The 16,752-nt window shown below is 49.0% G+C and overlaps 2 protein-coding genes across 2 annotated transcripts; one reads left to right on the top strand and one right to left on the bottom strand.

Moving 5' to 3' along the window:
* Nucleotides 1-243: 243 nt before the first annotated feature.
* DKK4 (dickkopf WNT signaling pathway inhibitor 4) lies at nt 244-5,010 on the bottom strand. Its single transcript, XM_043454701.1, has 4 exons — nt 4,635-5,010; nt 3,311-3,461; nt 2,727-2,879; nt 244-924 (listed from the first exon to the last, which is right to left on the bottom strand). Exons 1-4 carry the CDS (start codon nt 4,743-4,745, stop codon nt 674-676), a joined length of 666 nt encoding a protein of 221 aa, XP_043310636.1. The 5' UTR covers nt 4,746-5,010; the 3' UTR covers nt 244-673.
* A 3,047-nt stretch (nt 5,011-8,057) lies between these two features.
* Nucleotides 8,058-8,818, top strand: LOC122432636 (peptidyl-prolyl cis-trans isomerase A-like). The gene has a single exon (XM_043454702.1). It carries the CDS (start codon nt 8,103-8,105, stop codon nt 8,595-8,597), a length of 495 nt encoding a protein of 164 aa, XP_043310637.1. The 5' UTR covers nt 8,058-8,102; the 3' UTR covers nt 8,598-8,818.
* The last annotated feature ends 7,934 nt before the right edge of the window (nt 8,819-16,752 follow it).

Raw genomic sequence — 16,752 nt, forward strand, 5'->3', positions numbered from 1 at the left:
CAAATATGACCATTTAAACTTCAAATAGACAAAGATTTCACTTTTTTCCCCTGTTTTACTCCAGTGTAACTTTTGAGTACAGATGGTCAGACACTCCTTGAAAGCTCAAGCTTTGAAATACAGAAATTATAGGAATACAAAAATATGAAAAGTTCATAAATAGTAAGGCTATTGAAAACAAAATAATGGAAAAATGCTTTGGAACTCGCAATGGGTTATACCAACATAAGCTATTATCTTTTGAATCATATCTTTATTAACCAAGGTTTTGTTTCTGTAGTGAGAAGGCATTTCCCTTCCAAAAAATGAAGGATTATAAACAATAGGGGTTTTAAGGAAAATATGTGATCATTTTCCCTGGTAAGCTAATTTAACAACATATACACTGTCACTCCGCCTCCCCGTCCAACTCCCGTGAGGTATCAGAACTTCACCAGAAATTACTTAAAAGATTTATTTGAACTAACTGAATCACTAGATGAACTTAAATTTGTTCTAGAATCACGTTCACTTTGCAGAAACAGACAAAAAGCCAAACTAGTTTCCATTCATCACAAGACAGCTTCTCCAGCTTGGTCTGTTTCACTCGCTACGAGATTGGATTTTAAGATGTGTAGATGGGGAGATGCGCAAGTGCACGCCTGAGACTTCTGCTGGGTCAGACCTGCAGCCGTTAGGCTTTCTGGCACAGTCGCAACCGTGCGTGTTGCCGGTTTCGAGCCGCCTGACTGCGACACGCTAGCCCGGGCCCACAGTCACAGCGCTGGAAGATCTCCGGAGCCTGCGCAGGGTCTTTGCGACCCCTCCTAGAGCAGACCTGTCCCTCCAGTAGCACCGGTTTACAGATTTTGGTCCAAAAGTGACGAGCACAGCAAAGTCCAGGCCCGCAGTCGAAAGTTCTGAGACAGCTTTCTCCCTCTTGTCCTGTAACGAGATGGACACAGGCGTTAGTGATAAGCAGGTGGCTTGTGGGGGTGTGACTGGGGTGAGGCATGGCAGGGAGGATAAGCCGGCAGAGTAAGGCTGGAGCAGCATGCCCGCCTCCAAGGCTGAATGCAACCGTGAAACGGACATCTCAGCTCTGGCAGAAGATACTGCCTGAGAAAGTTGAGAGCAGGAGGAGGAGGGCGGCAGGTGAGATGGTTGGATGGCATCACCGTTTCAATGGACATGAACTTGGGCAAACTCCGGGAGATGGTGAGGGACAGGGAAGCCTGGCATGCTGCAGTCCATGGGGTTGCAAAGAGTCAGACATGACTTGGTGACTGAACAACAACCAAGTTAAAACATCTATCAGAGAAAGATGGGATTTCCTGTCTTGAGACATAAAGTAAGTATCACTCATCAGTGTTTTATTAAATGGGATGTGTACTGACCTGGTAAGAGACCACTGCTTACATGGGGACCAGTTAACCTAGACACCGACAAGAGCAGCCAGTTCACCTTCAAACATTCCAGCTGCTTTCTCTCAAAGACTGGATTTTAAGATTACAGTTGTATAAAAAGCATCTTAGTGAAGTTTGTGTTTTGTTTGAGAATGAAAAGTTATTGCATCTGTGTTCATCTCTTATTTTGTATTTTTTTTAAAAAACACATTTATTGGCTTATATTTGTATGTACATATGTTTTTAAATTGGGGTATGTGTGTGTTAGTTGCTCAGTGACGTCTGACTCTCTATGACCCCATGGGCTGTAGCCCGCCAGGCTCCTCCATCCATGGGATTCTCCAGGCACGTATACTGCAGTGGGTTGCCATTTCCTTCTCCAGGGGATCTTCCCAACCCAGGGAACGAACCCGGGGCTCCTGCATTGCAGTCGGATGCTTTACCGTCTGAGCTACTAGGGAAGCCCTTATTTTGTATTCTAAGCATTTAGTAAGGGAAGATTTCTATTTGTTAAATTATAAGCTGTAAAAACATGTGCATAGAAAATTTAATTAAACAATTGAAAGTTTTCTTCCTCATCAGCCCATGATTATAGGTATTCCCATCCTCCAGGCCTGTCAACTACCTATGCTCCTCCCCACATGGTCTCTGCAGCCATTTATGGAAAAATTAGAAGCAGAACATGCTTCCTGGGTGTTTCTGGGGTGGAGAGGAACAAGCCAATCTCAGCCTATCCTGAGGAGCCCAAGAGGAGAAATGTTTTTCATTTTTAAAAAACGTGTTTATGTAGTTGTTAAGTCGCTAAGTCATGTCTTATGCTCTGTGACCCCATGGACTGTAGCCCGCCAGGCTCCTCTGTCCATGGGATTTCCCAGGCAAGAATACTGGAGTGGGTTGCCATCTCCTACTCCAAGGGATCTTCCTGACCCAGGGATGAAACCCACCACACACACACACACACACACACACACACACACACACTAATTTACCACTGAGCCTACACACACACACACTAATTTACCACTGAGCCTACACACACACACACGCAGGCAGATTCTTTACCACTGAGCCTACACACACACACACACGCAGGCAGATTCTTTACCACTGAGCCTACACACACACACACACACACACACACGCAGGCAGATTCTTTACCACTGAGCCTACACACACACACACACACACACACACACGCAGGCAGATTCTTTACCACTGAGCCTACACACACACACACACACACACACACACACACACACACACACACACACACACACACACACACACACACACACACACACACACACACACACACACACACACTTAGAATGCTGCTCTTACCCTTACTGCCTTGTGACTTTTTAACATTTGGCTTCCTCTTGGGTTTGTTTTCCTGAATTGGGTGCTCGGTTGTTGCTTGTGTGTCTGCGTCGTCTTGGTCATGCATCCCCCTCTCCAGTCCCGGGGCTGCCTCTTCCGCTGCAGTGCAGACATCTGAGAGACAAGCGGGTGGGGTGAGAGGATGGGAACCACAGGCAGGCGCATCCTCAGGCTGTCAGAGAGTTGGGCAGGCCCTCTGCCTTCGGTTTCTGTATAACTGTCTAGGCTTCTGGGACATGTGCACTAAATATTTATATCTCACATAAGGCAAAGAAGGGGGTTAAGTAATTGAATCAAAGCGGAAACAGTGATTCCAACTTGTACCCTTCCTTTAAAATCATCTCCAAGTTGCCGGCAAGAGTTGTTGCCAGGAAAGGAACTATTTTGCTGCATTGAGAAAAGGCAGCTGGGGAGAGTCGCTTCAAGAATGACTCCAGGGAGCCTTTAGAGAGTGCCTGTCGTGGGCCATCATGGTCTAAGAGACCCAGGTGCTGTCTCCGCCTCGTCGGAGCACGGCGGTCCTGGCAAGCTCCGGGCCGACTCACCGTTCACGCAGAGCGTCCCGGGGCAGCACATGGCAGCACGCTGGCACCGCCTCCGTGGTCCACGACAGGTGGCACAGAACGGCTTCTCATCCCGAGGTTTGAGGCAGAATTTCCTAGTACTGCAGTCCTTGTCAGACACGCACTGTGAACCCTGTGAAGGGACATTTGTTCACAGGGCTAGAGAATCCAGCGAGATGTAAGCAGACTTTTTACTGCAGGCAGGAGGTGGAGGAAGCCGAATGCTGAGGCCCTTGAAACGTTGCGGCAAGCCTCTAGCAGCATCTTCATTTTTTTCCACTAGAGTTGGTTTTCTCCCACAAAGGGGAGAGCGAATCATCAACAAAGAGACCCATGTGCTGCAGAGGTTATTCGTGTTTGAGAAATTGTCCTACTTTTAAACCCAGAATTTAACTTTTATGCTCTTTGTGAAAATGGAAGAAAATGTTTTCCCATGTGTCTTAGAGATGGTTATGAGATTTAAAAAAAAATTATTTATTTATCTGGCTGCACCAGGACTTAGTTGCAGCAGTGGGATCTAGTTCCCTGATCAGGGATCAAACCCAGGCCCCCTGCATTGGGAGTGCAGAGTCCCAGCCACTGGACCCCCAGGGAAGTCCCTGATTACGAGATTCTTGCTGTGTGGCTAGAAGCCCTGGACACTGTGCTACAGTCGAATGAGATGGAAGCCTGGTGCTTGTGGCAGCTCTATCTCTATCTGACCTTTTGACTCCACCAGTCTCCTTTCGCCAAGGAGCCCTCGGGGACCTCACCCAAGTCACTTGATTCTTAGGGATGCCTCATTTGCAGAGCAACAGATTCCAAAGACTGACTTCTCATCTACAACTGATGCTTTTTCAAATAGATATGAAAATTTCCTATAAAACAGTTCTGTGAAGTGAGAGGGTGACAAGCCCATGCTCCTTGGCACCTAGCACTGAACTAATAACTCCCGTATTCCCTGACTGTGTGGCCTGAGTTAAATCCCTCAGCATCTCTGAGTTGCATTTTCGCCTTAGGAGGCGTGACAGCTATCTCAAGCTCTAAGGAAGCGAGGTATTACGTATCAGAGGCCTGGCACGTGGCACTGCCTTCTCGCTGTTCTCTTCCTCTCTGATTTGTAGGCGAACTGAGAGCGCAGAGCCGTGAAAGCCACTTGGCTTGGGTGAGTTAATACTAAGGCGACTGGATTCTCCCAGGAGGCCCTCAATCCAGCTCACGGCCTTTCCAGCTCCCCGGCTAGTCTAGATGAACCATTTCAGGCCCCGATCTGAGTGATGCTTCACACAAACCCAGCACCCAGCCCTCCTCCCTTGCAGGCTGTTACCTTCTGGGCCCCTTGTGCATCAGCAGAGCTCTTGATGTTGTTGAAATCCAGAACTAGGGCTCCCAGGGGGGTGCACAGCCAGCCGAGCCCCAGCAGGACCACCACCACCATCCTCGACCTTCTCAGCTCTCCCCGCGTCCTCCTCGAAGCTGGGCAGCTCTGCACCCGCAGTGGAGCTTTGGCCAAGATGGAAACTCAGCAAGTCACCGGGAACTACTTTTTCTGAAAGAGAAGGGAGGAAGGTGTGTGAAACGCGATAAGCGAGGTCTGAGAAGCGAGGTCTGATCAGCGGGTTCCCTCTTGAACTATTTATAGACGCGTCCCCTCCTTTCTCCCTGCTCCCTCCTTCTCCATTTCCTTCCTTCTTACCCCACACAGGCTAGAACAAATCCCTGCAAATCTGTTTGATCAATGGTTCAAAACAAGGACTCATTGGAGGGGGGAGTGGAGACAGGGCTGCAGCGCTGCTCCTCCAGGGGTTGAATCCCTCTTAATTACTGCCTATCAAAGTCAGTTCAAAGGGCCAGCAGAGGAGCAGGATGTCTGTATCAAAGGCAAACTCTGATAATCACCTGCATTTCCTACCTTCCATAATCCTGGGGGGGAGGAGGGAGTCCGCTCTAAGATCTGTTTTCATAGCTAATTGTGCTCCCAAGGAAGAATGGCTCCTATTAGCCGATGTGCTATGTGGGATGCCAAAAACTAATGAGTTACAAACATACTGAGACATTTTAAACTATGCTCAGGTAGTGAAGACTATGCCCAGGTAGAAACAAGGGACGATGCCTCTGATTAGCTCTGGCATACAGATGTAAAGAGCCCAACAGCTTAAGAGCTGTGAATGGAACAGCACCTGTTCGGGCTAAATGTCAATTGGAAAATAATTCTCCTTAAGATGAAAATGGAACTGTTAGAAGTTAGGATTATTTAATTAGGAAAATAATGAGATTTATAAAAATTTTCCTTTTAATGGTAGAGAGAACCCCAGAGAGGCAATTGTATATACAGATTTACATAACTTAATAGGAAGTTTGGGTGTGTTTTATTGAGCAATGGATTTAACTTGCGTTGTATGATGGTGAATTGACTGAAGCAGAATGGTCTCCAATATAGCAGATTTCAGAGGGAATTTCATGCATTTTCAATTTTCCTAATTTAAATTTTTATAACTTCTGCTTCATCCCCATTTGTCTGATTTTTTTTTTTTCCCAGTCAGCCTGTTACCTAAGTCAAATAATTTAGACATGAACTTATCTCCCTGGTGGCTCAGACAGTGAAGAATCCGCCTGCAGTGCAGGAGACCCGGGTTCAACCCCTGGGTCAGGAAGATCCCCTGGAGAAGGGAACGGTGATCTACTCCGGTGTTCTTGCCTGGAGGATTTCATGGACCGAGTAGCCTGGCGGACTATAGTACATGGGGTCGCAAAGAGTTGGACATGACTGAGTGACCGACACATTGTCACTGCCTAAGTACTTTAAGGGTAGAAGAGTCTGAGAATCGGGATCTAAAAATCCCTTCCCTGCTGGCTTTGTTCTCAGGGTAAATTCATCCCAGTACCTGGTATGTAAGGGGCCCTTTAAAAATCTAACGATCCAAAAAAAAAAAAAAAAAAATCTAACGACGCTTTTTTTCTATGCCATCAATGTCATTCTTAGTATCACTGGGTCTTCTTCCAGAACCAGCTGGCCTCAGTTGTCGAGATGAACCTGGATATCCTGTGCCAGGGGACCATTCTCAGCCTCAGAGGCTCCCAGTGCCCTGGCGGCTGGGACAGGCGACCTGAGGCTCCGTTACTTGGCTCTCTTCCTGCTGTTGGGATGTCTGCCTCCATCCTGTGGTGTGAGGAGCTATTTCTTCTGCACGTACTACTTTTTTCATGTAAACCAACATCAAACACCCTTTGATAGTAGGATATGCCTGGTGACTAGGTGTGTTACAGAATTTATTTTGAAATTGGACAATTATGACCAAAGATAAAGGAGAAAGCCCCAGGGTTTGTTCCTTGCTGGGTTTCTCTGCTTCCTGTTGCCTAATTGAAGAGAGAATATTAGGGCAGCGGAGGCCTCTGGCACAAACGTTCACTGAGTACTTAGCACTTAGCACTGAGTACATAGCAGCACCTCTGACTAGGTGTTGGGAATAAAGGATAAAAATGGTCCTTGCCCCTGAGGAGTTAGTGTCCAGAAGACATATATGTAGAGATAATTTATATATATTATGACAAGCGATAACATAAAGGCAGAAATGTGGGGCTGGAGGATCACAGAGGAGGTCGTGATTAGACCTTCTGGAGGAGGGATTATTTAAGCTGGGTTTTGTGGGTTGAGTAGGAGTTCCCTAGGTTAAGGAGCAGGGGATGATCTCGCCTCAGGCTCAGATGGTGAAGTGTGTACAGGGGCAGGGAGACACATTTCCGTTCTAGGGAGTCTGTGTGACTGGGGCAGATGGTGGAGAGCCCAGAGAAGGCTAGACTGTGAAGAACTGACAACAGGCAAAGGGAACCGGACATTATTTCATATGCAGGGGAAAGTCACTGGGGATATCTGAACTTGAAAACAATAGGACCTAATTTAAAAGACTTTTTAGGAGTGCAGTGCTGGTAGCGGTGTGGAGCCGGGGTTACAGTGGGGTGAAAGTGAGTGCGGGGCCAATGAAGAGGAGGTGGAGGAGGAGGAAGAGGAAGGCCGGTGTGAGGGAGTGACTCGCTGACAGTGAGGACCGCCAAGGATGGGGTTCTGCACTTGGATCTCCATCGTCTGACGAGAGGGCTGGGCAGTGAGTGAAACAGAGGAGTTCAGGTCACCCTGACATTTCTTTTTTTTTTTTTTTCACCCTGACATTTCTAATGCTGTGCACAGGTGGATGGTTATGGCTTCCCAGGTGTTGCTAGGGGTAAAAAAGCCATCTGCCAACGCAGGAGACCTAAGAGAAGTGGGTTCCATCCCTGGGTGGGGAAGATCCCCTGGAAAAGGGCATGGCAACCCACTCCAGTAATCTTGCCTGGAGAGTCTCATGGTCAGGGGAGCCTGGGGGGCTACAGTCCATGGGGTCACAGAGTCAGACACGACTGAGCAGTTAAGCACATGCACGGATGGTTACGCCCTGCAGACGGAAGTCAGGCCTTTGCTGGGTATAATGTGGAGACAGAAGATTAGCCCCTGTGTCCTCCGGGGGTGACGCTCCCACAGACGAGAGGGCGCGAGGATTCAGACACACCAGACGCAGGAGGCTGCAAACGGGCAACAGGACTGAAAAGCAGGCTTCTCCTCTCTGTCTCTGTCCGACTTTCTCTCAGCCGTGCAAGACTGAGAGCTTCAGAGTCAGCTGGACCTGATTGGAGCACCATACAGGCCTTCCCTGTAGCCCCTGACTCCCGGAGGCATCCCTCTGCCCACCGTAGTGTTTATAAAACTCTAGCGTGGGCCTTGCAGACGCCGCCACCCCGGAGCCTTCCTTGCTGTCTAGCCATGGTCAACCCCACCGTCTTCTTCGACATCGCTGTCGACGGCGAGCCCTTGGGCCGCATCTCTTTTGAGCTGTTTGCAGACAAAGTTCCAAAGACAGCAGAAAACTTTCGTGCTTTGAGCACTGGGGAGAAAGGATTTGGTTATAAAGGTTCCTGCTTTCACAGAATAATTCCGGGATTTATGTGCCAGGGTGGTGACTTCACACGCCATAATGATACTGGTGGCAAGTCCATCTATGGCGAGAAATTTGACGATGAGAATTTCATCCTGAAGCATACAGGTCCTGGCATCTTGTCCATGGCAAATGCTGGCCCCAACACAAACGGTTCCCAGTTTTTCATCTGCACTGCCAAGACTGAGTGGTTGGATGGCAAGCATGTGGTCTTTGGCAAGGTGAAAGAGGGCATGAATATTGTGGAAGCCATGGAGCGCTTTGGGTCCAGGAATGGCAAGACCAGCAAGAAGATCACCATTGCTGACTGTGGACAAATCTAATAAATTTGACTTGTGTTTTACTTAACCACCAGACCATTCCTTCTGTAGCCCAGGAGAGCACCCCTTCACCCCCATCTGCTCGAAATATCCCATAATCTTTGTGCTCTCGCTACAGTTCTTTGGGTTCCATATTTTCCTTATCCCCCTCCAAGTTTAGCTGGATTGCAAAGTTAAATTTATGATTATGAAATAAAAACTAAACAATTAAAAAAAAAAAAAAACTCTAGCGTGATTGGACACTGGTTTGTCTCTACAACGAGAGACAAAGGTATCATCTTTGTATCCTCATGCTTTGAGGGCCTGGCACACAATAGACGCTCCATACATTGTTTTCTGTGATGTTAGACTGCATAAATAAATGGATTACCATGACTTTGTGACTTTGAACAAGATACTCCACCTTTCTGGGCTGCATCTCTGCAACTGTAAAGTGGGCATGACTCCCCAGAAAGCCTGTATTCTGAAGGTTCAGGGTTTGACTTCGTGTAGAGGGCCTGGCGCTCATACGCTCTATCCCAGGCCAGACCCTTCCATCCTCATGTAAACCTCAGGACTTAGCACAACACGTGGGCCTTGCATGGAGGCGCTCAGCGGAGGTCTGTATAATCCAGTGGTGGTTGTTCACTAGTTCAGTCGTGTCCGACTCTTTGCGACCCCGTGGACTGCAGCATGCCAGGCCTCCCTGTCCATCACCATCTCCCAGAGCTTGCCCAAGTTCATGTCCATTGAAACGGTGATGCCATCCAACCATCACATCCTCTGTCACCCTCTTCTCCTCTGCCTTCAATGTAATCCTATGAGCCAAAGAAATATTCCCCCCCCCCCCACAAATTGTCTGTTATTTCTAGTTCTCCCAAAATCCAGAGCGACTTTGAGGACATAAGTACTAGAGTCTCCCTGGAAGATGACCTGGGGTATTTCCAGATCTGCCGAGGCTGCTTGTGGCTAACAAGCTGGGTTCCTCAGCCAGGATGCCCAGTGGCTGCGCTCACCGCCCTCAGGCTGATCTCAGTCCTGGCGGCTTAGAGATGATGGAGCAGTGGGAAGTGGATGCCAGGGAGGAGCAGAGGGGAGAGGAAGGCTTCAGAAGTGTTTCTGCTGAAAAGGAATTGATGCTTTTGAACTGTGGTGTTGGAGTTCCTTGGACTGCAAGGAGATCCAACCAGTCCATCCTAAAGGAGATCAGTCCTGAATATTCCTTGGAAGGACTGATGCTGAAGCTCCATTACTTTGGCCTCCAGATGGCAAGAGCCAACTCATTGGAAAAGCCCCTGATGCTGGGAAAGATTGAAGGCAGGAGGAGAAGGGGACGACAGAGGATGAGATGGTTGGATGGCATCACTGACTCGATGGACATGAGTTTGGGTAAACTCCGGGAGACGGTGAAGGACAGAGGAGCCTGGTGTGCTGCGGTCCATGGGGTCGCAAAGAGTCAGACACGACTGAGTGACTGAGCAACAACAGTAGCTCAGGGCCCCTGAGTCCCCAAACGCAGACGCAGAGCGCTGCAGAACCCACTCCCCATGCTGGGAGCCTGGCCCCTCACAGGAGGACGCCCTCACGTGCTTTCCTGCCCCTGGATGCCCCTGGCAAGGACTGTGGGGCCAACAGACAACCCGAGCTGGTCCTCCTCATGCCTCAGGGCGCTCCTGGCTCAGAGGAACGGCGGGATCAGGGAGTATCGACTGAGCTCAGAGGAAATGAAAATTCTCGAGAAGAAATTCCACCCCCTACCCCGGTTCAGCAAGGAGGGAGATGCCACCCCTGTGGGTGATTCCCAGCCCGGGAAGCGGGGGTGCGGGCTGGTGTATAAGAGCTGACACCTGCGTCCTCCGGTGACAGTTGTTGCGGTTCGCGTCAAAGACAGCACCGTGATTTTCATTCACTTCGGAAGGCAAAGTTTTATTTGTTATGACTCCTGTGTCAAAACCAGTTTGATTTCCATACCTTTTGCTTCTCTTAAAAGAAAATCAAAGGGACCGAAACGAGCAGGTCTTTGGCAGAATCTCACAGGAAATGTTCAATAAGTGAAAGATGAGAGGGGCAGGTTGATGAGGGGAGACAAAATCGCAGATCTGTGTAATCATTGAAGCCGTGTACACATTGAGGTCAGGAGGGGACCGCCGAGGGACCGGGCTTACCAGATGTCTTGCCCCTTCAGGTGGTTCTACTTCTGGAAATGGCCTGGATGCAGCCAGGAAGATGGGGTCTAGCCCATCACCAATCTTGGGGCCTTGGCTGGGTCACGGGGCCTCTCAGCCTCAGCTCCTTGTGGCCTGGAGGGCTCCTCCAGGCCAGGTTTCTGGGAATTTGCAGGTAGAATGGGGGAGGTGACTGCGATGTTGCATGCCCCGGGGGCACCACTTGGACCCAGACCGGTGTCTCTGTGCGTGGCCCCCCTTCTAGTTGTGCAGTCACACGGTGTGGGACCTCCCTTTCCTGCAGTGACAGCCTCAGCCCTCCTGGCCCCACAGCAGACGTGTAGCTGAGAACAGCACCAGGGGCCCCTAGCTTGCTTAATCGAGCTTGTGCTCTGCCTTCTTTGGGCTGAAAAAAAATCCGATGATGCTGAGTGTGATGCGTGAATCCTAACTGCCTTGTCTGCCCTACCCCATTCCTGGGCACACACCATACTTCTCTGTAATGAAAATCCCACGGACCAGGTGCTTGCATTCAAGCTGAGGTCTGAGGTCAGAGTCCCCATGTGCTCAGGTTCCGTGTCACCTTCTCCACACACGTGGAGGCGGGGGCAAGGAGCTCTTCGGGGGCTCTTGCACGCGGGGGCTGATCCCGTTCACGAGGGCCCCACCTCCAGACCAAGCGCCTCTGGAGGTTCCCACGTCCAACACCATCACCCTGGGAGTTAGGACAGCAACACATGAATCTGGGCACACGAGCGTTCAGACCACAGCATCGCTCTTCCTCCTCTGCATCCTGTAACCCCAGACACACTCGTGTTACACAAGACACGGGCGTGGGGGTAGTGAGAGCACATGCTCCTGTGAAAAGGCAAGGAAAGATGTTTAAAAAGCTGCCTGGTCTCAATACACAGCAGCGGGAAACAGCGTCGCTCGTCTTCGGTCAGGGCAGGAGTCAGGGAGCTGGGACGAGGCCTTGGCACTCAGCTGACTCGGGGAAATGATGGCCTCTGGCTGACGCCGCTGAGGGTCCCAGCCGCCTGCACTCATCCGTGTGGGAGACTCGGGTGGTCTCCTTTTCAACTGAATTACACTTATATTCTAGAGTGGATCACAAGGTCCTTTCAGCCTCTCTGTTCTAGCGAGGCCTTTTTGTACAGTCCACTTTGCTTTATTCTCACTGTTGCTGTTTAGTTCGCTAAGTAGTTTTCAACTCTTTGCAACCCTGTGGACTGTGGTATGCCGGGCTCCTCTGTCCATGGGAGTCTCCAGGCAAGAATACTGGAGTGGGTTGCCATTTCCTCCTCCAGGGCATCTTCCCAACCCAGGGATCAAACCGAAGCGTTCTGCTAGGCAGACAGATTGTTTGCTGCTGAACCAGCTGGGAAGTCCTTTATTCACTGGACTGGCTGTAATTTAACAGTAAATACACTGTGGGGAGGAGGACAGAAACCTAAGGAACTCAGTGGAGACCGACTTCCATTCTTCTTTTCGGCTTGCCTTCTTCTACACCCTTATCCCTCATGGTTTCGTCATTTGAGTCTTTCTCCTCCTCGCTCTTCACCCTCTCAGTCACATCCCGCACCCCTGTAACTCACCCGCTTACTCCTCTTCTCCCCTTGTGCCGTCAGGGCCTGGTGGCACCATAGCCTGATGACCAGCCCTCCAGGCCAAGGAGCGGCCTCCACCGAGCAGGGTGGGGCTGGGGGTGTGTGACCCGCGCAGGGTGTTTCTGTGGCGTCTGTAAGCAGGAGGCCAGAGGGTTGTGGAGAGAGGGCGTGGAACCAAGCCCCGCACCCACCGTGTGTGACTTTGCAGGACAGAGGGTGGACCTGAGCAGCGGTCCACACACCCCATTGCCTGTTTCAGGGAAGGGGCATGCAAAGGGGAATCCAACTGGCCTGTAGACGAGATGGGGTCTGCACCCTAACTGGAAGCTGATTGTTTTTCTCAAAGGTAGCGGGTGAATCCCACAATATTAGGAGACCCCAGACCTGCCTGGAGTCCCAGTTCTAAAGATGCAAATTTTTAAAAAATGAACAGCGGTGGTGACTACAGTTAACAGTTCTGTGCCATGAACTGGAAAGTTCTGTGAAAGCAGAGTATCGGTGCTCTCACCATAGTAACGAAATGATAATTATGTGGGGGTAAAAGGACTCCTTCCCTAACCTGTATGTGTCAAACCATCACACTGTACCCCTGAAACTTACATAGTGTTTCATGTTAATTACATCTCAGTAGAGCTGTCCTGAGCTCTGCACAAGAGCCCCCCCTGGAGGGGAGAGGCTGTGCGCCTTGACCCTCCCTGGGTGTTCTCCAGGGGTCCCAAGTAGTAGAACCCCGTCCCAGGGTCCCTCTGCACCCCTTCAGGGTGACTCTGCATCTGCCTTCTCTGTCGTCCTGGGAGTTGTGTTGTGTGTGACTCGCTGGGTGTGATCTGTCTCCTGCCTGGGGTGAACCCTGGGTGTGGTCCAAGCCTCCTCAGAACGTTGACAACAGAAAGCCATGTGGTGGGGCCCCTTGGGCGGGCCTCATCCAGATGGTTTATTTCTGGGGAATCTCCATTTTAAAGAAGAAGACACCGAGGCTCACAGAAGTCAGGTAACTTGCCCAAGGTCACATAGCTAGTGAGTTGCAGACCTCGGATTTAACACAAGAGTTCTGGTTCCAAAGTTTATTCCTTCCTGCATACCACACTCCGCAGTTCACTAACCGAAGACCATTCTGCAAAACATCAAGTTCCCTGAAACACAGCTATATATTCATCAAAGGGACACTGCTTCTTCCTGTTTTCAGGTTACGTAGGACTATGTCACCCTCCTTTATCTTAACTTATCCTTTGCGTAAAGTGATCATAGTGCTTTACTAGCAAGCGGTTAAGATGAGCTAATTTCCAGGTTGTGTGAGCCAGGCTGTACCCTAATCCACAAGTGGAATGTTGACAAAATTGGTTTCCTCATAAAAACAATTTGTAAATATTCCCTGCCCTTTTGACATTCAACTTGGGCTCTAACTTGGGTAGGGAAGCCCCATAACTGTATTCACAATTGTATGGAGAGCTTGGATGAGGCTCTGGGGGCAAGGGGAGGGCTGGGCTCATCACCCTGACTCCCACCTGCAGCACTCACCTGCAGGGTCAACATTTCTTTACCTCATTTCCTTGTGCCCTCTTGTGGCCAAGAGTGACGTGCGTGCCCAGAAGGCCCAACGTGAATTCCAGGGACTGATCCCAGCTGCAGTTCCCAGTTTTGGGTGGAAATTCCCCAGGGCACAGCATTCCCCTTCTTATGAACCTGGGTACTTCCCCACCTTATGTAAGTCAGTTTAACTTTTCTAATTATAACACAAACACATTTCCAAATTTTAGAAATTTTGGAAAATACAGAAAAGTGTGAAAAAAATAAAAATCATGTATACTCTGACCCAGCAGAGAGAGTCACTGTCAGATTTTGGAAACATTTTCCCAACATTTCTTCTATGCACGTACACACACACACACACACACACAAATATACAGCATCTATTTAGTTAATATATAATGTATGTATTATCAATCTATCACCAGTCCAGAGTTAAGCCATTACCAATGTCCATGTCTATGGGGCTTCCCTGGTGGCTCAGATGGTAGAGAAACCACCTGCAGTGAAGGAGACCTTGCTTTTTCTTTAAGTAAAGTTGTAACATATGCATACACACACATACACACACACACACGGAGTTACACTGTACTTAAACTTTTGTTCCCCTAACTCCACTTTTTTAAACTGGGCCTTTCCCTAAGATTATCAGATATTATCAGAACACATGGTTGAACCATATCCCAAAATATGGGTGTATTACAATTTAATGAATCCTCTAAATGTCGGCCGTTCGATTCAGTTCAGTTCAGTCGCTCAGTCGTGTCCAACTCTTTGTGACCCCATGGACTACAGCACGCCAGGCTTCCCTGTCCATCACCAACTCCTGGAGCTTTCTCAAACTCATGGCCATTGAGTCAGTGATGCCATCCAACCATCTCATCCTCTGTTGTCCCCTTCTCCTCCTGCCTTCAGTCTTTCCCAGCATCAGGGTCTTTTCCAAAGAGTCAGTTCTTCATATCAGGTGGCCAAAGTATTGGAGCTTCAGCTTCAGCATCAGTCCTTCCAATGAATATTCAGGACTGATTTCCTTTAGGATGGACTGGTTGGATCTCCTTGAAGTCCAAGGGACGCTTAAGTCTTCTCCAACACCACAGTCCAAAAGCATCAATTGGTTTTTAATTTCCTGCTGCTGTAATTAATTCAAGCTACTCAAGATGAACCTTTGCACAAGTCTATTGCCTTGAGGCAAGTTGTCAGACCTGGAGTTTAAGGGTACCACATACACCCTAAACATATAACAACATAGTCTTGGATCTCTGTCCCTCTGCCCTGGAACCCATTCCCCTCCTTCACCTGACACATCCGTGGCACAGTGAGGGGCTTACACCTCTGGGGCCCTGAGATCTGCTGCCCCCTAGAGGAGGCTCACGGACAGGGCTAGTATCTCCTCTTCAAAGATGTCAAGGATGCGAAGAACTGACTCATTGGAAAAGACCTTGATGCTGAGAAAGATTGAAGGCGGGAGGAGAAGGGGATGACAGGATGAGATGGTTGGATGGCATCATCAACGCAATGGACATGAGCCTGAGCAAGCTCTGGGCGTTGGTGATGGACAGGGAAGCCTGGTGTGCTGCAGTCCATGGGGTCACAAAGAGTTGGACACGACTGAGCGACTGAACTGAATTGAAAACAAGTGGGCCCCTTTTCTTTAAAGAAACAGAATTAAATAACATTGCTGGCTTCAGAATCTTTATTTTCCTTACACTTAGGGCAATTGAGATACCAAATCTTCACTGTAGGCTTTCTGTTCTCCGTTTTTTGTTCTTTTTTGGCGGGAGGCAGGGGGGAGAGTAAAACTACACTAACCCTTTGAGATTTTCTCTCACAAAGTTAACAAAGGCAGACAGACCAGGTTATCTTGACTAGAGCAGGTGACCTGGGTTGGAAACCTGCTCACCAGGGCCTCTGGACACACACAGCACAGATGCTTCCGGGTTTGTGCTCGCCCATCAGTTCTGAGCATGGTGCCCTGTACGCAGTAAGCACTCAGCAAATGTCCTACAAAAGAAGGCATCTAAAGCACCTTCCCTGCCCTAAAATTCTGGTTCTAGACATTTTATAGGAAAAGAATGCCAGGTGATAAGGATTTGGACTGAGAAAGTCCTTTCTATGCCTCCCAAGATTCAGAACCCAGTGTGGGTGAGCAGGGTGTGAGAACTAGCTGTAGTCTGGAGGTGGCTGAGGCCAGAGGCTTGATGTGAATGTTGAGAGCAACTGTGGATCCTGCTAAGCCAGCAGGGTCAGAGCGATGGGAAATAAAGGAATGATTCCCTCTGCAGCTGTTGTTTTCTGGAACAATTTCTTTTACCGTCTTCCTGCATGTTGGGAGAGAGGGGAGGTCCTCTGTGTGTGACCGGGGACTGGTGTTATCAGGTCCCTTCAGAAAGACTTTGGATGAAGAAGCCCAAGGAAGGAATGTTGCCAACTTTCCGTTAGAAGTGGTTTTTATAGACTTTAATGACCTGCTGGGCCCGACAAAGGCCAGGTCTGTGCTAAAGTGCAGGCTGAAGTTGTGGTTCTAATATTCGTCTGGATGTGAATAACTCTAAGTTTGCTTGCGTGGCTTTTAATCGCCTATAGCATATTAATTTTCATCTGTGTTATTAACTAATGAACATTATCCATGTGCCAGGTGGATCACTGTGTACTCTGGATACCTCACCGTCTTTACTATATCAACTACAATCCTCTGAAGTAGACCTTATTTGGTTCTGCCTCACAGATGTGGAAACAGAGACATAGAGTTGCTCGCCAACAACCACAGGGTTGGCAGATCTGAGGTGCCAACCCAGCCTCTTTTGACTCCAAAGCTCATTTTATTTAGCCTACTAACTTATATTGCTTTGCCAATGACATTGATCATTTTCTGCCTCATTT

Source organism: Cervus canadensis, chromosome 31, assembly GCF_019320065.1.
Source record: "Cervus canadensis isolate Bull #8, Minnesota chromosome 31, ASM1932006v1, whole genome shotgun sequence".
In the NCBI taxonomy this organism is placed as follows: Eukaryota; Metazoa; Chordata; class Mammalia; order Artiodactyla; family Cervidae; genus Cervus; species Cervus canadensis.

Coding starts and splice junctions, on each gene's coding strand:
- DKK4 (XM_043454701.1), bottom strand. CDS start 4,745: ATGGTGGTGGTGGTCCTGCTGGGGCTCGGCTGGCTGTGCACCCCCCTG. Junction 2,880..3,310: donor CGGGACGCTCTGCGTGAACG/GTGAGTCGGCCC, acceptor CTTGTCTCTCAG/ATGTCTGCACTGCAGCGGAA. Junction 925..2,726: donor AAAGTCACAAGGCAGTAAGG/GTAAGAGCAGCA, acceptor ATCTCGTTACAG/GACAAGAGGGAGAAAGCTGT.
- LOC122432636 (XM_043454702.1), top strand. CDS start 8,103: ATGGTCAACCCCACCGTCTTCTTCGACATCGCTGTCGACGGCGAGCCC.